A 25465-nucleotide genomic window follows, 5' to 3' on the forward strand; every position below is an offset into this window, starting at 1 on the left:
GTTTACACAATAACTTTAGTATAACTAAACAGAAATCTATGAAATTTTAACATGAGGTCTATGACCACAAAAGGAAGGTTGGGAATGATTTTGGGAGTTTTGGTCCCAACAAATTAGGGGCTAAAAGGTTCCAAAATTAAGATTTGTTTGATTTCATCAAAAAAGGAATTATTGGGGTTCTTTACTATAAATATGCCAAATCTAACCGTGAATTCAGATTCTTAATTTTTGGTCCTGTTTCAAATTGGTCTACATTAAGGTCCAAAGGGTCCAAAATAAAACTTTGCTTGATTTTAACAAAAATTGAATTCTTGGGGTTCTTTGATATGCTGAATCTAAACATATACTTTTATTATATTATATAAAGTAGTGTGCAATAGCAAGAAATTTCCAATTACACAGTATTGCACAATAGCAAGAAATCTTCAATTGCACAGTATTGTGTAATAGCAAGAAATCTTCAATTGCACAGTATTGCGCAATAGCAAGAAATATCTAATTGCACAATAGTGTACAATAGCAAGAAATTTTCAATTGCACAGTTTTATGAAATATTCTTTGAAAATCGGAGTTATCTTTCTTTGTCCAGAATACTAATTGAATCAACTTAAAACATTGTTTTCTACAATATACAATGTATATTCACTTTTACTACCAACTAATAAATTAAAACAATCTTTACCATTCGGTGATTACAAGCACTTTTTTTGCATTTAAATGTCAACTATTTAATCATAATCCAAATTGAGAGCTGAATCCAGTTTGAATGTTGTGTCCATACTTGCCCCAACTGTTAAGGGTTCAACCGCTGGGGTCGTATAAAGCTGCGCCCTGCGGAGCATCTGGTTAGTCAAATGTAGAACATGTTTTTTTGTGGTGTGGAAAACAATATTTCTTGTATAACAGTTTTTATTAATTGGATAATAATAATATGATGTATGTCAGTACATTGTTGTCATAAGAAACTTTAAACTTTTATGCATATTAAAGTAAAATGTTTTTGAAAGTAAGGTTTGGAATGACTTCAACTAGGTTCATTTAATTGGTAAAAGATAAAACATACTTGATATATTTGATAAAAAATGTGCATAATACTTTTGGCAATCTGCTGTTCTAACCTATATTTGGTTTCTTCTAAAAGAAGTTTCTCTGGAAACTTTGTTATAAACAATGCTTTTATTTCTTTTCCTATTTCAGCACATATTTCCATGATTTTATACCATTTATTCCGTTGGGAACAAATACTGTAATGTATTTCCTCAAGCAGAATTAATGTTTTTTTCGATAATATTTCTTACATTGTAAAGGAATATCTATTTCATCATGGCTGAACCTTGTCTTCCCTTGTTATCCTCAATTGAGCAAATGTATTATACTTTATTTCAGTTTGTGGTAACAGGGAGATAGGATACGGGTCTCCATCATCATATACAGCCATTACTGGTGGTAGTACAGGTATGTAGATTACTTTATCTCTCAGGTAACAGGGAGATAGGATACGGGTCTCCATCATCATATACAGCCAATACTGGTGGTAGTACAGGTATGTAGATTACTTTATCTCTCAGGTAACAGGGAGATAGGATACAGGTCTCCATCATCATATACAGCCTATACTGGTGGTAGTACAGGTATGTAGATTACTTTATCTCTCAGGTAACAGGTAGATAGGATACGGGTCTCCATCATCATATACAGCCAATACTGGTGGTAGTACAGGTATGTAGATTACTTTATCTCTCAGGTAACAGGGAGATAGGATACGAGTCTCCATCATCATAAACAGCCATGACTGGTGGTAGTACAGGTATGTAGATTACTTTATCTCTCAGGTAACAGGGAGATAGGATATGAGTCTCCATCATCATAAACAGCCATGACAGCCATTACTGGTGGACGTACAGGTATGTAGATTACATTATCTCTCAGGTAACAGGGAGATAGGATACAGGTCTCCATCATCATAAACAGCCATTACTGGTGGTAGTACAGGTATGTAGATTACTTTATCTCTCAGGTAACAGGGAGATAGGATACAGGTCTCCATCATCATATACAGCCAATACTGGTGGACGTACAGGTATGAAGATTACTTTATCTCTCAGGTAACAGGGAGATAGGATACGGGTCTCCATCATCATATACAGCCATTACTGGTGGTAGTACAGGTATGTAGATTACTTTATCTCTCAGGTAACAGGGAGATAGGATACGGGTCTCCATCATCATATACAGCCATTACTGGTGGTAGTACAGGTATGTAGATTACTTTATCTCTCAGGTAACAGGGAGATAGGATACGGGTCTCCATCATCATATACAGCCAATACTGGTGGTAGTACAGGTATGTAGATTACTTTATCTCTCAGGTAACAGGGAGATAGGATACGGGTCTCCATCATCATATACAGCCAATACTGGTTGTAGTACAGGTATGTAGATTACTTTATCTCTCAGGTAACAGGGAGATAGGATACGGGTCTCCATCATCATATACAGCCATTACTGGTGGTAGTACAGGTATGTAGATTACTTTATCTCTCAGGTAACAGGGAGATAGGATACGGGTCTCCATCATCATATACAGCCTATACTGGTGGACGTACAGGTATGTAGATTACTTTATCTCTCAGGTAACAGGTAGATAGGATACGGGTCTCCATCATCATATACAGCCAATACTGGTGGTAGTACAGGTATGTAGATTACTTTATCTCTCAGGTAACAGGGCGATAGGATACTGGTCTCCATCATCATATACAGCCATTACTGGTGGTAGTACAGGTATGTAGATTACTTTATCTCTCAGGTAACAGGGAGATAGGATACGGGTCTCCATCATCATATACAGCCATTACTGGTGGACGTACAGGTATGTAGATTACTTTATCTCTCAGGTAACAGGGAGATAGGATACAGGTCTCCATCATCATATACAGCCATTACTGGTGGTAGTACAGGTATGTAGATTACTTTATCTCTCAGGTAACAGGGAGATAGGATACGGGTCTCCATCATCATATACAGCCATTACTGGTGGTAGTACAGGTATGTAGATTACTTTATCTCTCAGGTAACAGGGAGATAGGATACAGGTCTCCATCATCATATACAGCCAATACTGGTGGTAGTACAGGTATGTAGATTACTTTATCTCTCAGGTAACAGGGAGATAGGATACGGGTCTCCATCATCATATACAGCCAATACTGGTGGAAGTACAGGTATGTAGATTACTTTATCTCTCAGGTAACAGGGAGATAGGATACAGGTCACCATCATCATATACAGCCATTACTGGGGGTAGTACAGGTATGTAGATTACTTTATCTCTCAGGTAACAGGGAGATAGGATACGGGTCTCCATCATCATATACAGCCATTACTGGTGGTAGTACAGGTATGTAGATTACTTTATCTCTCAGGTAACAGGGAGATAGGATACAGGTCTCCATCATCATATACAGCCAATACTGGTGGTAGTACAGGTATGTAGATTACTTTATCTCTCAGGTAACAGGGAGATAGGATACAGGTCTCCATCATCATATACAGCCTATACTGGTGGTAGTACAGGTATGTAGATTACTTTATCTCTCAGGTAACAGGGAGATAGGATACGGGTCTCCATCATCATATACAGCCATTACTGGTGGTAGTACAGGTATGTAGATTACTTTATCTCTCAGGTAACAGGGAGATAGGATACGGGTCTCCATCATCATATACAGCCATTACTGGTGGTAGTACAGGTATGTAGATTACTTTATCTCTCAGGTAACAGGGAGATAGGATACGGGTCTCCATCATCATATACAGCCAATACTGGTGGAAGTACAGGTATGTAGATTACTTTATCTCTCAGGTAACAGGGAGATAGGATACAGGTCTCCATCATCATATACAGCCAATACTGGTGGTAGTACAGGTATGTAGATTACTTTATCTCTCAGGTAACAGGGAGATAGGATACAGGTCTCCATCATCATATACAGCCAATACTGGTGGTAGTACAGGTATGTAGATTACTTTATCACTCAGGTAACAGGGAGATAGGATACGGGTCTCCATCATCATATACAGCCATTACTGGAGGTAGTACAGGTATGAAGATTACTTTATCTCTCAGGTAACAGGGAGATAGGATACGGGTCTCCATCATCATATACAGCCAATACTGGTGGAAGTACAGGTATGTAGATTACTTTATCTCTCAGGTAACAGGGAGATAGGATACGGGTCTCCATCATCATATAAAGCCTAACCTGGTGGTAGTACATGTACAGGTATGTAGAGTTGTTTCTCTTTTACACTGATTTAATTAAAAAGGCATTTTCACTGTTAGTTTGGTATTTAATAAAACAATTGTGGCCCCTTAGACATGTTAGAAGTGATGAATATCCAAAATTGTCAACCCTTAAAAATTATTTTACTTAAGGGCTGTGCCCTCAGTGAAAGTAAACCTTCTTGTGTTAACAATTTTGGGTATTCACCTTTGTATGGGCTATAATTGTTTATTGTCATATGTATTCAAAGGTCAGACCAGCCATAAATTATGTAAAGTTATGAATGTATAGTTTCTTTATATACTATCTATATGAATCCTCTATTCCATTACCAGGTTATACTTTCCTGAATAGTTGATCAATTTGTCATGTTCATCTGCAAAATTCAATTATTTTTTTAAAATGTATTGATTTCACTAGTATGATGTCACAAGAAGACCATTTCTGAATACTTTTTTAAACAGAGAAATTAACGTTTGACAATGCATAATATTTTGTGAAATTATTTGAGAAACTGCTTCCAGCATCCTAGATCTTGATGTGATTAGATATTTCTTGACTCTTGAAAAGCCTCCTGGAGGTCATTTCTGATCATGATTTCACTTTACAGATCTTTTGAAATGAATGATACAAGTCTGATTAAAAGAGAGGAACAGATTCTACCACATAATTTGGTGCAATATATGATACAATATATATACCTCCTCAACACTTAAATAATAATTATGAATATTGGAAACACCGAGCAAGCCTCAAGATCATATTTTAAATTTAATTATCTAGTGTGGAAAATATCATTTAACACTTATAATGCTAATATGGTACATGTATCTTTTTAAATGGTACATAAATTTCTAACATGTCCTATTAAAAGGATGTAAAACAATTATGACATTGTAGTCATAAATCTCTCATTATTGTCTTTATTGTAAGACTATGAAAATATGATATAATATGGCCCTTGAGGCCCTTGGTTCTCACTGTAATGTAATATAATAAGATTTAGCATTGAGACATAGAAAATATACGTTTAAGAGCACAATTTTTGTCAATCCTGCGACTTTAGTCGCAGTAAGCTCGACATAGGGATAGTGTTCTGGCAGCTTTATATTTTAGAAGGTGGAAGACCTGGATGCTTCATACTTTATATATACATGTAGATGCCTCATGTTACTAAGTTTCTGTCTGAGTCACATGTCCAATGTCCTAGACCTCATTTTCATGAATCATTGACTGCTTGAAAAAAAAGTTAAGATTTTTTGTAATGTTCAATTTTCTCTTATTATAAGTAATAGGATTTGGTATATGCGTACCTTGCAAGGTCCTCATGCCCATCAGACAGTTTTCACTTGACCTGGACCGACCTCATTTCATGGATCAGTGAACAAGGTTAAGTTTGGTGGTCTCATATCTCAGATACTATAATCAATAGGTCTAAAATATTCCGTGTATAGATGGACTGTTATGTGTACATGTCCATCTTGCAGACATCTGACCTTGACCTCATTTTCTTGGTTCAGTTGTTATAGTTGCGTTTTTGTATTTTGGTCTGTTTTTCTTATACTGTATGCAACAGGTCTACTATATTTGGTGTATGGAATGATAGTAAGGTGTACATGTCTAGCTGGCAAGATTCATCTGACCTTGACCTCATTTTTATGTTACAGTGGTCAAAGTTAAGTTTTTGAGTTTTGGTCTTTTTCTAATACTATTTGCAATAGGCCAACTATATTTGTTGTATTGAAATGTTTTAAGATCGAAATGCTGTCGCACAGTTTTATTTGACAGTGACCTCATTTTGATGATTAATTGCTTAATGTTAAGTTTTTGTGTTTTGGTCTGTTTTTCTTAAACAATAACCATAGGTCTACTGTATTTGTTGTATGGAAAAATTGTTAGCTGTACATGCCTGCCTGGCATGGTTCATCTGACATTGACCTCATTTTTCATGGTTCATTCATCAATACTTGATTTTCTTGATTCAAGTTAAGTTTATGTGACAGTTGTAATAAAGCTTTATATTTAGGACTATCAACTTAATATCAATGACATTTCAGTGTGTGCACTCTTGTTATGGTTATCTATTGTAGGTTTTGGGGTTTTAGCAGAAAGTGGATTTTATGAGGCTACTTGTTGTGGTATTATTAAAACCTGGGAGTTCTATGCCTCCAGAGCTGGAGAGCTCCATTTATTGGTGTGGAGGAAATCTGGGACAACATACACATTAGCAGGGGAAAATATATACGTTGTTCCTAGTAAGTACTGTAGAATTTCTGATTTACATGATAGGTCATAGGTTGAAAATCATTTTATTTATGAATTCATTATGTTTAACTGTACTATTTAAGGAATAACAGTACTGTAGTTGAAGAGTTGCCACCGTGAATTGTAGATTTGACGGTCGCAAATGCAGTTTTACTGGTGACGCGTAGCGGAGACAGTAAAACGGAGATTTGCAACCATCAAATCAAAATTGACGGTGGCAACTCTTCAACTACAGTACTGTTATTCCGATTCTAATGCATTACAAAAAGAAAAAAATACGATAAAACTTGAAAAAATGTCTAAATTTGTCAAATAAAAAAAAAATCTGTGAAACTTCATGAATGATTTTGGCTCAAAGACTTCATGGATAAACGTGACGTCATACAAATGAAAACTTACAAACTGGAGGTTATTACATTACCTGTACGCTTCAAATTCGGATAAAATTACATTAAAACGGCGAATTCGAGGTAGGTCTTGTTTTATTTTCTATTTCATAGTAGTAATCGAACATTTGTTGATTCATCAATTCAAAATGGCGGGTCTCTCCTTAGTTACGCCTGGTCAACTGTGGATTTGACGGCAACTTTTAGCCAATGAAAAACATTGTTACATCCAAATTGCATTAGAATTTCTGTTCTTTTACAATGAACATCAATATCAAAGATTATATCACATTTTAAAATTATTGAAGCAGGGATTTGAAATCTTTCTTTTATTTCATTTCTCTTTCTGAAATCTGAACATATTTAAAATATGAAATCTTGATTGTGACAATGAATCCATATGAAGCACAGATTAAATGCCTACAACAAAGGTGCCCAATGAAACACTGAAAATACATTCATTACAGCCCAAATTACGTTTAAAAAAAAAGACTAAATGACTGGTTGTAACAAATGTAATTGTTTTATCTTTATAGGCAATGCTGTAGGTAAAACAATAACCTATACTCTGCGAGAGTTGGATCATCTATCTATAGAGGATGGAGATATCATAGGATGGTAAATTATATAATGAAGTACAAAATTAAAATAATAACAGGGTGATATTAGCATTTTATTCCACTGTTTATACATATTGATAGTTTTATCAATATTTGATTGGTCAAGACTATCCCATGTGTCATTGAACAAATCTTCATATTCCCCTCAGAAATGTCGGGACTAAATCGTGCTACATTGAACAAATCTTCATATTCCCCTCTGAAATGTCGGGACTACATCGTGCTACATTGAACAAATCTTCATATTCCCCTCTGAAATGTTGGGACTACACGGTTAATGTACATAAGATGATGAAAATCTTTTTTTTTAATAGGGAAAGTTAAAATCATTTTCTTGTTAAAATTTATTTCATAAGCATTTAATTAAGTAAAAAGAATAATAATTAACTTTTGAACCGTATTGTTTATTAAAGTACATGTTTTGTTTAGCTAAGAATTGAATGCTTCTTTTTGTAACTTCATTGGGATGTAAAAGTGTTGACCAAAGTACATTTCTGCGCTTCTTTCTAAAAATGTGCGCATGGTCAACGCTTTTACAACCCTATGAAGTTACAAAGAGAAGCATTCAATACTTATGATTACAATTTTAAGCTAGGATCAATACATTCTTGTCTAGAAATTAGTACATGTATTATTAATAAAAGAATATCATAAAATTAAGAATGGAAATGTGGAATGTGTCAAAGAGACAACAACCTGACCAAAGAGCGGAAAACAGAAGAAAATCATTAATGGGTCTTCAACATATTGTTATTTCTATATCATTATTTGTGTCTCTTTAGGTACACATCAGGTCAGGAGATAATCCCGTACAGCAGTTCTGATCCTCAGAATTTCCGTATGACAACTATGACAGCTGTTGAAGAAGGAAACACCTTTGATTGGTCAAGTGTTAGTTATACTCATAATAGGGCTTATGCTATTAGTGTGCACACAGATGATGGTAAGTTTTTTCGGGGAAATCTTTGTCATTTTGTTTTATGTCCCACCTATGATAGTAGAGGGGCAATTTTTTCCTGGTCTGTGAGTCTGCTCGTCTGTTTGTCACTTTGTCTGTCTGACTCCTTCTTCATGTTAAAGTTTTAGGTAAAGGTAGTTTTTGATGAAGTTGAAGTCCAATCAACTTGAAACTTAGTACACATGTTCCTTATGATATGATCTTTCTAATTTAAATGCCAAATTAGAGTTTTGACCTCAATTTCATGGTCCACTGAACATATAGAATTATTGTATTGCCAGTTGGGCATTCATGTACTATGGACACATTCTTTGTTTTTTTAAATTTTATGACACACAATATCTTAAAGTGTAAGGTTCTATTAAGGTTTAAATTGAGATGGTGTAATTTTACTGGTAGTTTATCTAAAATAGACTTAGATTGGTTAAAAGTTTTTAAAAGAATACAATAGTTATCAAAGGTACCAGGATTATAATTTAGTACGCCAGATGCGTGTTTCGTCTACATAAGACTCATTAGTGACACTCATATCAAAATATTTATAAAGCCAAACAAGTACAAAGTTGAAGAGCATTGAGGATCAAAAATTCCAAAAAAATTGTGCCAAATACAGTTAAGGTATTAAAAATCTATGCCTGGGATAAAAAAAAATCTTAGTTTTTTGAAAAATTCAAAGTTTTGTAAACAGGAAATTCATAAAAATGACCACATTATTGATATTCATGTCAACACCGAAGTGTTGACTACTGGGCTGGTGATACCCTCAGGGACGAAACGTCCACCATGTTATATATTTAGATATATATATGTTTTTTATATGTGTAATTCAGTTTTATATGTTTTACGGAATTGTACAAGTGATGTCCGGAAACGCCTTTTTGTTTTACGCTCTCTTTTATTAAATGTCGTCAACGTAAGACGTGTTTTTATTGCTTGAGCTAGTCCCAACCCAAAACCTATAATTACGACGAGGCGATATCGTTACATGGTGGAGTGACCCTAAAAAGATTATTAGGAGACTTTTAACAATTTTATGAGAATATTTGCTGTTTTTAAAAGACGTTTTAATTATTTTTGAAAATGTGACTCCCGTTGATAATACATGTAGACCCCATACACGAGGACGACACACGTGGTTGATTCGTCAATATGGATAAATTATGAGAGCATTTTGACCAGTGACTATAGCATTATACAAATATATATTCATTTATAACACAGTTTTTTTTCAACATATCCAAAGACATTTATTTTTCACATCAATTCGCCATTATAAATGAGTCTTGCCCGTGTGAGTAAACAAGTGCGTAATTTAGAGCAGAGACTTCACCAAGCGCCTCTTTTGCGCACAATACCTGTAATATTGTCTGATAGTAAGGCCAAATATTTAGCCAACACTATTGACTGGTCATCGCATCCTGATAATAAAATATTTTGGTGGTGGAAAAGTGGTGCGGACACTGAAACTCAGTTTACTTGGCTAAAAGACAACTTAGAATCTAAAATTCAGGAACTTTCTTCACAACATTTTACAATTTACATTTGGCTAGGCACTTGTGACCTGACAGAAAAAACTGGAAAATTTATTAAATTAAGATCGAGTGATAACGAGAGAGTAAATTACATATGTGAAACATACAAACAAATTTATAAGTTCCTTTCCGATTATCCGACAATTAAAGTTGTTTTTCTCAAGGTTCCGTATTACTCAATTTATTTGTTGAATTTGTTCCAACAACATCCTGAACCAGAGCAGTTTCGTGTGCAGGATAGACTGTTAGAATGTCAGATTGCCGAGGTCAATAAATTTATAAGGGAAACAAATATTTTGCTTCATGTTCATTCACCAGATTTTGGCTTGGACCTTCTTAAAGTAAGAAAACACCATGGACGCCCGCCTGTTTATTCAAATAACTATGGTCTATATATAGATGGTATTCACCCACATCCATATTTGGCCCGTTTGTGGTTGATTCGAATTTTACTTAGGATAGTTGAAGATTGCCAAAATAAAGATTTATCATAGTATGCATTGCCTGTATTTATTTTCGTTTACGTAGAATGTGAGATTTATCTCATTTCTGCTTGTCTACTTACAGCTGAGCGTACAGTATGTGAGATTTTTCTCATTACTGATTTTTCCGTGTGATATATATAAAACATTGTATTTTATTGGGTAAATGTCGGAATCTGACAACAAGTCTGTATTTACAGACGATTTTCTGTTGTATAATCAAATAACAGACGACATAGAACCTGATATTGGCTATTTATTACAACCTTCTCCACAACAGTTGAATGATTCATTTAGTTTGCCAAATGTAGAGACACCAGCTACCCCTGCCTGGACACTATTTGATAAATTTCAAACCTCAGATATAACAAATTCTAGTACGCCAAATACCGTAGTTTCGTCAATACTTGAAAACGAAGTTCAACCTTCCACATCAAATTTTAAACATAGTTCTTTTCACAAAATGGAAAAGTTAGCCAATTGTCGTAAATTTGGGGGATACCCACATGAAAATGCATTCCAGTTTTTGAGTGAATTTGAGTCTTACGCCGTGTTACATCATATATTACCGGAAGAGGATGCTAGAAAAATCGCCGCTTTTTATTTACACCTTTGTGGCCCAGCTCTTACTTGGTTCAATACTCTTCCAACCGACAATAAGCAATTATGGCAAACTTTTGAACAGGTTTACAAAAAGCAATATATTGATATTGATTTTCGAAGTCCAACTATACTTCTTGAAGGTGAAATATTTGAAACATTAAAACTTTCAAAAGTGCAATCAATTGACGATTTTTATGCTCAACTACTTGAAAAAGCAAAAATTTTGCACAAAAGTGATCAGGAAATATTGATTAAATTTATAAAGGGTTTGCCTGATCAACTCGCCTTTTTTGTTCCGGCAGGTCACCATAGTGATAGCGCAAATTGCCTAGCAGCTGCCAAAATGGGCGAAGCTCACGGTTATTGAAAGGACGATTTACCACTTGTGGCTGCTGTTAGTAAATCTGTCAATAACACCTCTGCTGCGGTGAAAGATGTAAACAAGTATAAAACTGATGTAGTTAGTGAACTGCAAGGACAAATAAACAGTCTTGCTCAAGCTTTCTCAAAACTTGCAACCAACTTTTCTCAGCAAAAAGACAGTACTCGTGATGTACAAGGAAATGATTATTTTTCTCGTTCACGAAATCGAGATCATCAGTCATATCAATCTGACCGTGGTTTGTGCCGTAAATGTCATGCGCCTGGACACTTTGCGCGTGCCTGCAATTGGAATGAACAGGGTAATATAGATTTCTCTTGTGTATGTCATATTTGTGGACAAACGGGCCATAAGAGTCCACAGTGTGTAAACAGTTCGGGAAACCGGATGAACCCGGGGTTCACAGGGCAGGACCCCCGGGGCGGCATGTAGATAAAATTTCTGTACACGAGTCTGCCTATTTTAACATTTCTGATAAATCGGTAAATTATTCAGAATCAACTGAATGTACAAGTGACGACGATTCAACATTTGTTAGTAAATTTTTGTACATGCCTGTGAGAATTGCAAATCTGGAAATTTCAGCATTAATTGATACAGGTAGTTCAATAAATGTCATGTCGTCGCAACTTTTTAATTCAATACCAGATTCAATGAAGTCCGAGTTCAGTGCTACGAGTAACAAAATTAGCGAATAATCAAACAGTGCAAATTTATGGAACTGCTAAGGTTAAGATTACTGTGCCTCAAGGAAAGCACTGGATTCATGTATATATTTTAGTGCAAACATTGCATCCTTTAATTTTAGGAACGAATTATTTATATTCCAAGAATATCGTTCTTGACTTTAGTGATTGTCGCATAAGATCTAAACATTTCAAGTTTTTAACTCAAAGTCCCGCTTCTATACCTCCGAATTCAGAAGTCCTTATTTGGGGACACGTAAATGGAAAAGTGCAATATGGAATGCAAGGTATATGTACTTCCAAAATATCTAAAGACCGAGGAGTCATAATATTAAAAGCTGTAGTGACAGTAAATCGAGAAAAACAAGTCCCGATTAAAATTTTGAATTTTACTAATGAAACTGTACATTTGAATAAAGGACAGATTTTAGCGGAGCTTGAACCATTTTCTAAGGATCATTTATGTATGCCTTTGAGTGAAAATAATGACACTCATTTTGTTCAAAATATTCAATTGTCGACTGAACCGGTGAATAAAGATACTGAGATCGACTCTAAATTTATGTCTTATTTTAATATTCCCGAATACTTAATTGAAGTACAGAAATCGACACTGATTGAATTTTTACATTCTAATAAAGAATTATTTGTAACCGAGGAAAACCCTGACTTAGGCTTTACCAATGTTGTTCAACACCAAATATGTTTGAAGCCCGACTTTAAACTGAAACACCAACGTTCATATCGTTTAACACCGGACAAGAAGGATATTCTAAGACATCATTTAGATGAACTTTTGCGACAAGGTGTAATTGCACCAGTAGAGGAAACAGAAGATGTTCCTATTACAAGTCCGGTGGTACTTGTGTCGAAAAGAACATATCAAAAAGACAAAGCAAACGCTTCACCGAAAGAGACTAGTTTGTCAAAATTTCGTTTCTGTTGTGACTTTCGGTATTTAAATTCCATGACTCAACACTTTTCTTATTCAATTCCTGATTTACAAGATCTCACTGAATTGTTTTCTACAAAAACACCGAATTTTCTAACTTCAATAGACTTATCATCTGGATTTTTTCAGTTACCGATTTCAAAAGACAGTCAACGTTACACCGCCTTTAATACCTGTTTTGGTACTTTCAAATTTTTAAGATTACCGATGGCACTGAGCTCATCTCCAGCATCTTTTCAACTGTTGATGGATACAGTACTTAAAGGATTAACTTTTAAATCATGTTTGTGCTATCTTGATGATATCCTTATTGCATCCGAAACATTCGATCAGCATATTGAAGATTTACGAAACGTTTTTCAGAGACTTTCGAATGCTGGTTTAAAGCTGGGACGCAAAAAGTGTAGCTTTGCTCAGAACTCTTGTATATACTTAGGTCATAAAATTTCAAATAAAGGAATTGAGTCGCCACAGGACCGTGTTCAGGCCATCGTTGATTATCCTATACCAAAAAATGTGAAAGAGTTGCGCTGCCTTGTTGGTTTATTTAATTGGTTTCGGAATTACATAAAAAATTTCAGTGCTGAAATGGAACCTGACGAGACTTTTAAAGAAATATGAACGTTTTAGCTGGACCGATGAACAACAACATGCATTTCAGAATGTTAAATCACTTCTGCTAGATTCTCCTATTCTGGCCTTTCCAAACTTCAATTTACCATTTAGACTTGCTGTAGACTCTTGTTGTAAGGGGTTACGTGCTATATCAGAAAATGAGCGAAACTGATGAAATCCGTGTTATACGATTCGGATCTAAGGCACTTAGTAAATGGCAGAAATCATATGGGCCAACAAAGCTAGAATTACTTGGCATGGTTACCGCTGTTTTAGAATGTTCATCATACCTACGAACAAAGCCTTTTGTTATCGAATGCGACCACCAAGCATTGAATTTGAAACCGCTATTTAGCAACCAACTGAAAGGCGCCATTTATGAGCGATGGATTGCTATTTTGCAGCAATATAATTTTGAAATTCAATACAAACCTGCGAGGGAAATGCAAGTTCCGGATGCTTTGTCACGATGCATGCAAGAGACTAGTAACGCCTTCGAAAGTCCAGACGAGCAAGATCGGTACTTCCCATATGAACCGTAAAACACAGGTCAAATAATTGTTCCAGGAGGTATTCAATTGACCACGTTATTACATGACTCGGATACTAGCGACAGTAAAAATTTACAATTGAACAATATTGGTATCTCTGCGAATAGTGTTCCACCCTAAAATGTATCATTACAGCCACAAAAAATATATGATGCCGACACTGAAGACATTGATCAACAGTTTGCACGTGTAGCAAAGAAACGTAAACCGCGAAAAACGATACAACTTTACCCACGAAAGAAATATAATGCAGTGAAAAAAACAGAACCTTTGAATAAACTGAGAGATTGTGACTCAAAGCATACTCAAATATCGATTTCTGATCAGTTGAACCAGTTTGAAAAAGTTTATCAACAAATCACTCAGTCGACTAATTTACCAAAATCGGATCAAATATTTGATCAAAGTACTGATAGTGCTACTTCTCAATGTGATGCAACATTTTTCAATCAAAGCACTGAAGGTTCTCAAAATGAAGAGCCAGACAAAATATTTAATCAAAGCACTGCAAGTGATAATGTACAGGATTTGGACAAAATATTTGAGCAAACGACTGACGTTAATGAAACGCAGGTCACTTATTTTAGTGAAAATGAAATCACGAACAATTATACCAACAAACGAGACTCTGATACTGGTATTGATAGTGATCAAAATGTAAATATTTTGAAATCGATTGACATTTTTAGGGAAAAAGGATTTAGTATAGAGTCGATACATGAATTGCAGCGGAATGACACAAACTGCAGACTGTTAATTCAGTATCTTGAAAGAAACGAACTACCAAAGCTGAAGAAAGAAGCCCGCAGACTTCTTTTATTAATACCAAATTTTCACTTGATCAATGGAATATTATTTCATACACGAAATAGGAAATCAGTGCGTGCAAAAACAATGAATAATTTTCAGCTAGTTGTCCCGGAAATTTCACTGAAAACAATAATTGCATTACATCATGATTCGACATTAGGTGGTCATTGTGGTATACAAAATACTCTTGATTTAATCCAAGAACAGTACTATTTTCCGAATTTGAGTGAAAAAGTAACTGATTTTATTCGTTCATGTCATGAATGTCAAAGCAGGAAAAATACCACACTAAAAACAAAAGCGTCCATTACATCATTTCCTACGCCGTGTGCACCATTTGAAGTTTGGGAAATGGACCTTCAATATGGACCCGTCCCTGTCTCTCGAAGTGGCAATTCTTACATTTTTACTGCAATTGACTTATTTAGTAAATACATGTTTGCAGAGCATTTACCTAACACTGATCCGTTAACAGTCGGAAATGCTCTTTTTAAATTAGTCACGCAATTTGGAGTTTGTCAAACTATCGTTAGTGATCAAGGATCGGAATTTATTGGTAAATGTTTCCGAGAAGTTTGTCGTTTATTGGATATTATTCAGGAATATACCCCTAGCTTCGCTCATCATTGTTTGGGAGCATGTGAGAGACCTCACAGAACTTTATCGGAAAGACTAACAACGTTTATTGTAAAAGGAAAACCATGGGAGGATGTATTACCGGGAATAATATTTTCGATGAACAATACGCCAAACCAAAGTGTTGGGTTTTCGCCTTTTGAAATAGTGTATGGGAAAAGACCCCAATTTCCATTGTCTTTGCATATTTAAAGGACACAGACTTTTCGTCTGTACCTAAAGGTACGTATCTCAAACAGCAATGTGAAAAGTTGAACCTTATACGTACTGAAGTCGAGAAAAATGCTATTAATTCACAAGTTAAAATGGTTGACCGAGTAAATAAGGACAAAATACCAAATATTTCATTTAATGAAAACGACTATGTTTATTTGTCGAAAGAACCAACCGGGTCAGGACAAAAATTTAAGAATAGATTTGCCGGTCCATATGTGATCTCAAGAGTAAATAGTCCTCATATGTACACCTTAAAGGACCCAAACACGAACAAAATATTATCACAGCCAGTGCATATCAATAGACTGAAATCTGCGTATGTGAGAAAACCAAATTCGTCAAAATATTTTATGGACCCTGTTCATATGAAACTAGAGGATGTTGAAGTGCAAGATTATACATCTATGAATGAGGATAATACGCCTGTTCAGGAAAACCAAAACACCAATTATGACAATTTATTAGATAATACTCCCGATTCTGATAATACAAGCCAATCAGACAATATTTTGAATGTTGAAAATAGTACAACCATGTCTCGCCCAAAGCGCACTAAGAAATTACCCGCTAGGTTCAAAGATAATAATTTCATTCATTTTAGTGAGGTTGACATATCTAGCGATTCAAAGTCTGCAAGTCAGTTAAAAGTGAAAAGATTCCTAGCGCACAAAATAATGAATGGAAAAAGAGTGTATCTTGCTCATATAGTCCGTGAACCAGCCCAACACGCTATGTGGCTTCAAGAACATCAGCTTGGACCGAAAGCCAAGGCCAAATTAAAATCTCGACCTCCGCCAAAAATTTAAACATTTTGATTGTCATAACATCATCTTTATTTAATTAGCGTCCACCATTTATATACTCGTTAGATTTATCTCATGAGTACATGCGCAATACAACTCACGGTAAATTCACAAGTAGACTATTTGTCTGTGAGAGTTTTCTCATGACAACATGCGCAATATAACTGTATATATTCACAAGTAGACTATTTGTTTGTGAGAGTTTTCTCATGACTACATGCGCAATATAACTGTATATATTCACAAGTCACTATTTGTCTGTGAGATTTATCTCATGACAATTTAATTAAGTTGCTATGTACAACGTAACATTTATCAAAATTTGGAACATCGACTCATGATACTAATAATTCGTCAAGGATCTTTGTGATATTGTTAGTGCCGTCTGTATTTTATTCTACCGCAAACTTACTTGTGAGATTTATCTCATAGTAAGATATCCGTACATGAAGACCAAGAGGCAAAAGAGAAAGATTAATATGAACATTTATTGCATGTTCCCTATTATATTTTGTATTATTATGCATTGATGTGTTTATTATATATGATTCCGGCATCACTTACATTTTTGCTACTTGAATATGATTATTGAAATATCGTTTTTTGTATTCATTATTGATAACATGAATAATATTGTTTGATTGATTAACATGTTTTTGTTTTGTATTGAAGCTTTTATTAGACTTTAAGGGCTGCAGTTAGCCAGAATTACTTTTGAAAGGCAAATTCATTGACTCTAGAACATGTAGCTAGAGGATTTACTTGTTGTTTTTCACCCTCCGTTTTGAATTTAGAATTATGACTATCGTATTTGTATGTAATTTTATAAGTTCGAAAGTTGCAAGGATTAGTTAAAGACTTAATCGAATTGTCAAAACTTTATAAAGGAAACTACACTTTATTTTATGAAATGAACATTGTTTTTTCTGTTAAGTGCTGATTGTTAATGAAATAAGTTTAATAACTCCAAAACATGGAAATTGGAATAGTAAGGCATAGATAACCAAATGAGATTGTATGAATATCTGTCAATGACTTTTATATGTTAATCACGAATAACCTGAGTAGTATTGCTGTGAGTAGTATGGTTCACGAGAAATTCAGAGTGCATGAGATTTTATGAGCTGGTCTTGAATTGTATTTTCGTGTGAGACTCTTTGAAAGTGTGCATAATTTATCACGTTTAGCATTTATCTACAAAATAAGAGTAAGGACTCTGGTGATTTCATAGTATTTTATATCATATGATATTTAACTGTCACGTTTATGACAAACAAGATATTTTTATACATGTAGTACTCCACAATTTGTTCCAAGATGCTTATTCCACCAAGTTATCCATACCAGTTACTTGTTCGTTAAGATATATTTTGAAAGATAGAGAATTTTGAATATTTTGAAAGTTAGAAAGATAGTGTTGTAATATTGATCATGTATTTTTATTTGATTGTGAATCTGAATTCCATATATATGCAAAAATTCATTGTGAATTTTCTTTCTGCGGGGGGATGTTATATATTTAGATATATATATGTTTTTTATATGTGTAATTCAGTTTTATATGTTTTAAGGAATTGTACAAGTGATGTCCAGAAACGCCTTTTTGTTTTACGCTCTCTTTTATTAAATGTCGTCAATGTAAGACATGTTTTTATTGCTTGAGCTAGTCCCAACCCAAAACCTATAATTACGACGAGGGGATATCGTTACAACCAGCAGTGGCATTGACCGAGTGGTGTAAATAGTTATCAAAGTTATGCTTAATAACTTGCACTGAAAATAGTTCTATGGAAAAAAAAAAAATTATTTTATATTCTGAAAATACTTTTGGCCTTTCTTTATGAATCTTATGGTGTCCATTTGATATTTGAATATTGAAATAAGGAGATGTCAATGGGACTATTCACCAAAGTTCAAATGAAGTGAATGTATTCAGTTATAGGCCTTCAACAGTCAGAGAAAAACATGTACTGTATAGTCGGCTATCAAATTTTGCTGAGTATAAGTAAAATGTTGATCAAGTTTTGGTTAAACATTTTACAGCATTCTTAAGTTATGTGCTGTAAGTTGTCTCCAAATGGAACAAAGACTTTCATACAGTAACTAACTCATTTTTAACTTCCCTGTAGCTAGAAGCCTTTAAAACCTATTTCACTGTTGAATCATATATATTTATGGTTCAACAGCTCTGCTAATGCTTCTAATTGTGAAATGGATCTTCTCAATATGGTAAAATTAGCTTGATATGTGTCAGGTTTTATCAAATCAGATTTGCTGTCTGTGTTATCAGTTTGAGAAGCATCAGCTGAGTCAACTGACATTTAGTGTAATGCAACTGCTTTAAATATGTGTTTACCATGTTTAATGTTCACACAATATCTGTATTCTCAGACATAGTAAAATAACATCGTTGTAAGCCAAAAAAAGTCAAATATATTGAACTCCGAGGAAAATAAAAAATTGAAAGTCCATAATCAAATGGCAAAATCACATCAAACAGATAGTCAATAACAACTGTCATATTCCTGACTAGGTACAGGTATTTTCTAAACCACTAACTCCAGAATATTGACATTTTTTTGTGTGAACACAACAAACAGACATAACAGGTAGAAATGTCAAAAATAGGGATTTACAACCGTCAACAAGTATACATATACTTTCTATTTCAGACACAGCACCATTCTATACAAATCTTGATAGAGAGGTTGTGATATTTGATGAGGTGCCCAGCGGTACTACTATTTACAGAGTCAAGTATTACAATGGAGACACACGAGACACACTGACTGTGACATATACTTCATCCAGTACTGACTTTGCCTTCAGTACTGTCACTAGTAAGTTGATATAATGTAACAAAGTTGACGTTTCAAAAACTGTTTATCAAATCTTAAGAATTAAGATAATAATAGTTATCAAAAGTACAAGTGGGATAGAATTACTTTGTCATCAGATCATTAATAAGGTCATTTATGATTTTATACAATTTGGTGGATATATCTCCTGGAAAATCTCTTATTTGAATAAAAGTATGAATATTTTGAATATTCAAATATCACATTTTGAAAATGATTTAGAAATTAAAATAAGGTTTACTAATACACTCATTACATAAATAAGGGAAAAAAAACGTTAATCATGACTCATTTGGATTTTGTACTGGCTAATGAAGCAGCCAACAATGGTGTGGTATGACAAAGAAACACTATAATTGAAACTTTTAAGACAGAAATGATAAATTCTCCTTCTTTTGAGTATGTTAAAAAAAATTGGAGATGACTTGTGGCTAAAGGGGGATAGAAGCCCTTGTTTTTGTCTATTATGTTAGTAAAAATATCTTTGACTATTAGTTTGATGTCAGTATAATTTTGTGTTTTTCAGACTTTGTTTACCTGACTACCAGTCCAACAGTAGGAACATATACTATGACATTTAGTCTGGAAGATTCTTGTGGGAATAGAGATGCTTCAAAAACTCTGACAATCAAAGTTCTTAATACAGTGAGTTTTCTTTTAATATTCACTTTTGACACAATTGTTATAATAATTTTCCTCTGACATTAATAATAATTTAATCCTTCATTTGCATCTTAATCAATTTAACCATGCAATTGTAACCGGAGAGCATGATTCATCTTACAAAATCACATGTCTCCACCAGGACTTGAACCTGCGACCTCTGTATTACAAGGCAGTGTGTTAACCAACTGAGCTAAAGAAGTACTTACAGCTGACTAAGTATCTACCATATGTTCTTAGGGAAGCAATCCCCACTTCAAGAATCATCATACAAATATGACTCACACAAACATACCCTAGTTAGACTTCCTCTCTAACCGCTAATTTTAATACAATTATTATAACCACAAAAGGAAGCTTGCGATTGATTTTGGGGGTTATAGTCCCTAAGTTTTAGGAATTAGGGGCCCAAAGGGGCCCAAAACAAGCATTTATCTAGTTTTCTGGCTAATAAGTTGTGTATAAGTATGTCAATTGCTCTGAAATTGCACCACAATGTTTATTATCATAAGTAGAAGGTTGGGATATATTTAAAGGGTTATGGGGCAAACAGTCTAGGAATAAAGGGCCAAAAAGAAGCATTTTTGTAGTTTCGAGACAATAACAATAAAATACAATGTAAAAGTGTATGAATCTTTCTGAAATTATACCACAAGATTTCATACTACCAATGAATAGTTAGGATTGACTTTGGGGGTTATGGCTCAAACCATTCATGAATTAGGGGGGGGGGGGGACAAGGTTTTTTTCTGGTTTAAGGACAGTTAAGACAATTTGAAGGCAGTGTAAGGGAGGGAGTTTATTTCTCATTTCAGATTTCAGAAATTAAAAAGAAAATTTCTTCAAATATTTGTTTTGAGGGGATTAATATTCAACAGCATAGTGTATTGCTCAAAAGCAAAAAAAAATTGTTAAGTTTATTAGACCACATACATTCAGTGTCAGAAACCTATGCTGTGTCAACTATTTCATCACAATCCAAATTCAGAGCTATATCAAGCTTAAATGTAGTGTCCATACTTTCCCCAACTGTTCACAGGTCGACCTCTGCGGTCGTATAAAGGTGCACCCTGCAAAGCATCTGGTTTAGTTGGGTGCCAATGTAACCATGCAGAGAGCATGATTCTTCTTGCATAATTGCATGTCTCCTCCAGGACTCAAACTCTGGATCTCTGTGTGTTACAAGCTAGGTAGCGTGTTAACTGACTGATCAAAAGAATTACTTCTGAAGCTCAACTGCTTATGACTGACTAAGTATCTAACACATGTTCTAAGGGAAGCAATCACGTCACACAATCAATAAATCATCAATGATTTTTTTGTATTGTGAACCTGGTGAAGAGGGTATCAAAAATTTTAATCTCTCATTATGGATATATGTTGTTAATACTATTTAAATTTATTAATGGAATTATAACATAAAACAAATCTGTGTGACTGATCAAGAAAACTAAAAGAAGAAGAAGTAGAATTAAAAACTTCAATGAATTGGGAGTACACAGTTCTATAATTATTGATTGAATGAATGTTTTTGCTTAATGCCACTTTTGCCGGTCTTGTTTAAAATAAAAATCTGTTTCTGATATTTCAGCCACCAAGAATAACAAGTTTGCCCAGTTCTGCAGTCCTACATGAAGATGTAACAGAGAGCCAGTTATTACATACTCTGGATGTCTATGACAGGCAGACGTCAGACTACATTAACTGTGTCCTGACCTCAGAGACACCAAACAATGGAAACTTTCAAGTAGACTTGATTACAGGAACTAACAGTAATAGTTATTTTTTACATAATTCAGACAATAGATAAAAGAAGATGTGGTATGAGTGCTGATGAGACAACTCTCTTTCCAAGTCACAATTTATAAAAGTAAACCATTAAAGGTCAAAGTATGGATTTCAACACAGAGCCTTGGCTCACACTAAACAGCATAGATTTGTTATTATTTGATGAACAGACAAATATTTGTTATTATAATATGTCGGGGAATGGGTAATTTTGTTATTAGTCTACAAGGTCCATGTGTCAATCCCTCTGTCTGTCCTGCATCAGACCAAATTTTGATATTAAGGTTGTTTGTGGTCACATTAACTTACCTTGTTATTTAAAATTTTTATGCAGATCTACCAAAAAATGAAAGGAGCTAATTTATCGATGAAAAATTATACTTAACTGGTTTAATAACTTTTAATATTCAATAGTCAAAAAGAAGACTGTGTTTTACAAATAGTTTTAGGCGTAACATTTTGTGCATAGATTGCTGTGTATAATTTATATTTTATATTTCAGACTATGGAATCTATCTGAAGTCCAAACCTACCTTTGACTATGAGGCTCACACAAAACATACTCTATTGATATCATGTGATGACGGGAAGGGTAATACAGGTACTGGCGACTTCTTTGTACACGTTCTGAAAAATCATCCACCAAGATTTCTCAATCTACCAGGTAATATATTGTATTGTATTTACGACAGATATGTTTTGTAGTATTTTTAATAATTGCAAAAAAGTAGCATTTAAAATCCAATGGTAATATGTAATATATATTGCATTCTGAATTTGATATAAAAAAGAAGATGTGGTATGATTGCCAATGAGACAACTATCCACAAAAGACCAAAATGACACATACATTAACAACTATAAGTCACCGTTGATACATATATACATAGATCTATAAGAAAATGTGGAATGAGTGCCAATGATGTCACAACTCTCCATCCAAGTCACAATTCATAAAAGTAAACCATTATAAGTCAAAGTACATATTTCAACAAGGAGCCTTGGCTCACACCAAACAGCATGCTATAAAGGGCCCCAAAATTGACTTGTGTAAAACCATTTAAACAGGAAAACCAATGGTCTAATCTATTTTTAAAAAAATGACAAATGACAACCACTGAACTTCAGTATAGTCTGAATGACAAAATATAGATTGATAACATGTACAAATATTTTTCTGCATTGCACCTATCCTTAGAAAATTGCTTTGATAATGGCACTGTGCATTTAAGGATTTCTCATTGTAGTATCAAATGAAATACGAGAGACTTGTTACTTTTCATGTTGGTTTTTGGAAAATGACGCAGTCATTGTTCCATAACTGCCGACCTGATTTCTCTGCCTACCGCGCTTGGTTTCGTATTTACTAATTTCAATACAAACTGGAATGTGCTTGTGTTATCATTATGCATGAGCATTGTGAAGTAATCAGCCAGGAACCAGTTTACAAACTAACTGGTTTCTGTTTGTATTCCACTACATTCGAACAAAGTGTTGTAGTTTGACAGGAACCAGTCCAGAATTTTGTAAACTACAAAACGTAATCGGTTATTATCATTCCGTTTTGTTGTTTCATACCGACTTATATGGTTTGAATAAGCTTAAGACCCTTCAAACATTAATGTGATAGGTATATTAAAGACTGTTTTACAAAAGGATGAAACTGTTTTGCTTTAAAAGTCGTACTAAAGTGATATATGTTATGTACGGATTTCCACTCTCACCGGTTAATTTCTTCTTTTACACGTGCTTTTGAAACTTCCTGTTTAAACATCGCAAGTTTTAAAATTGTTTTTTGAGTGAATTAAACTTATTTTAACAATCACGAAGCGTTCGGGAATCATTTCAAGCAGTTTCTTCTTCTCTTTGATGATGGAAAATAGGTTTTCTCAAGAAAATACCGCAAACGATCGCAGAGGAATTGAAACGTACAAGTCAAGTCGGCACCTGGTTAAATTGGCATCTAGTCAAATCGGCACCTATTTGACGTCAATTCGGCTTCCAATAATATTTATTATAATATTTTCTATTCAATTAATTAATAACTGTTACCAAGTACATAGTGAATATTAGGTAAACAACGAAACCAAAGTGAATATGTTGTTGTGTATAAAAGTAAACAACGAAGCTATTGTTTTAACCATTAGACAATTATTAAAATTAAATGGAAAACTATGAGTCCCTTTCAATAAATCAAACTTTCATGCCAAATAATTAGCAAATTTAAGGTTTTTTTTTTTTTTTCAGTAATGTTTAAACAGCATTAAACAAACAATCCTGTAAAAGACTCAACTGGTTAAATAATGCATAAAAATATCCAATATCTCATGTATTAGTCCAAATAATAATGACGTCTGACAAGGCTATTTTATTTTTTTCTGGGACGCCTTCCTAAGACATTCGTAGGAAGGCTTCCTAAGAAGGCGTCCCAGAAAAAAGTTAACATAGCCTTGTGGTCATAGGAAGGTGTCCCAGAATAAAATTTAAAAAGCCTTGCCAGACGTAATAATTATTTGGACTACTCATATATATCATTAAAAATACACCAAAAAATTCATGTAGTTGAGAAAAATAAATACATACAAAATGTACATGAACATCCAAAAAAGTGAAAGTTAGTATTAACTCATTTTGCTTTAAAAATTTACAACTGCATTTAAGTATTGAATGCTTTTTTTTTGTAAATTCATTGAGGTGTAAAAGCGTTGACCGAAGTACTTTTTGTATGAAGCGTGTAAGCGTAAGCGCTTCATTCTAGAAATGTGCACATGGTCAACGCTTTTGCAACCCTATGAGGTTACAAAAAGAAACATTCAATACTTATTATTACTTTTTTTAGCTAGGATCATGAAAACACGAATTTTATAACTTTTTTATTCAATTCATCTGTGCACTTTATTGTGGGACAACGTGTTATCATGAATGAAAAGTTTTATTGAGTGATGCAATTGCTTGAGGAATAACATGTGATGTGCAGTTAGCCAATCAGAATAAAGTATTATAATGAAACATATATCAAATGTAATTATAACAAAATACATTACGTTGTAAGAGTTATCTCCCCAAACACTGTTTTTCTTGTGGCCACCTCTCCTTCGTAACCGTAAAAGATTTTATTTTACCAAATTGCTCGTTACATATTTAGGATAAGAATATTCGTTTGAACCATAGCTCTATGGGGACTCCATATGAGAGTTATTCCCCCTTTTTCATTTGATTCAAGCGATATGCATTTTCAACTGGTAAACCATAACTGATAGAGACCTAGGGTCTTCATGAGGTCATTGGTACTAAAAATGAAAATGAGGTCAATGTCAAAGGTCAAGGTCATATTATAAATTTTGATTTTGGCTTATTTTCACTTCTTTTCAAA

The 25465-nt window shown here is 34.1% G+C and overlaps 1 protein-coding gene across 1 annotated transcript in view; it reads left to right on the forward strand.

Moving 5' to 3' along the window:
• LOC134691179 (cadherin-related tumor suppressor-like) overlaps positions 1-25465 on the forward strand; it is a 55156-nt gene that overhangs the window by 15981 nt on the left and 13710 nt on the right. The window contains exons 5-12 of the mRNA XM_063551499.1: positions 1387-1455; positions 6377-6541; positions 7474-7555; positions 8340-8500; positions 19456-19623; positions 20168-20286; positions 21896-22076; positions 22595-22756. Coding sequence (XP_063407569.1) covers positions 1387-1455; positions 6377-6541; positions 7474-7555; positions 8340-8500; positions 19456-19623; positions 20168-20286; positions 21896-22076; positions 22595-22756 — 1107 coding nt within the window. The remainder of the gene's footprint in view (positions 1-1386; positions 1456-6376; positions 6542-7473; positions 7556-8339; positions 8501-19455; positions 19624-20167; positions 20287-21895; positions 22077-22594; positions 22757-25465) is intronic.

Source organism: Mytilus trossulus, chromosome 11, assembly GCF_036588685.1.
Source record: "Mytilus trossulus isolate FHL-02 chromosome 11, PNRI_Mtr1.1.1.hap1, whole genome shotgun sequence".
NCBI lineage: Eukaryota > Metazoa > Mollusca > Bivalvia > Mytilida > Mytilidae > Mytilus > Mytilus trossulus.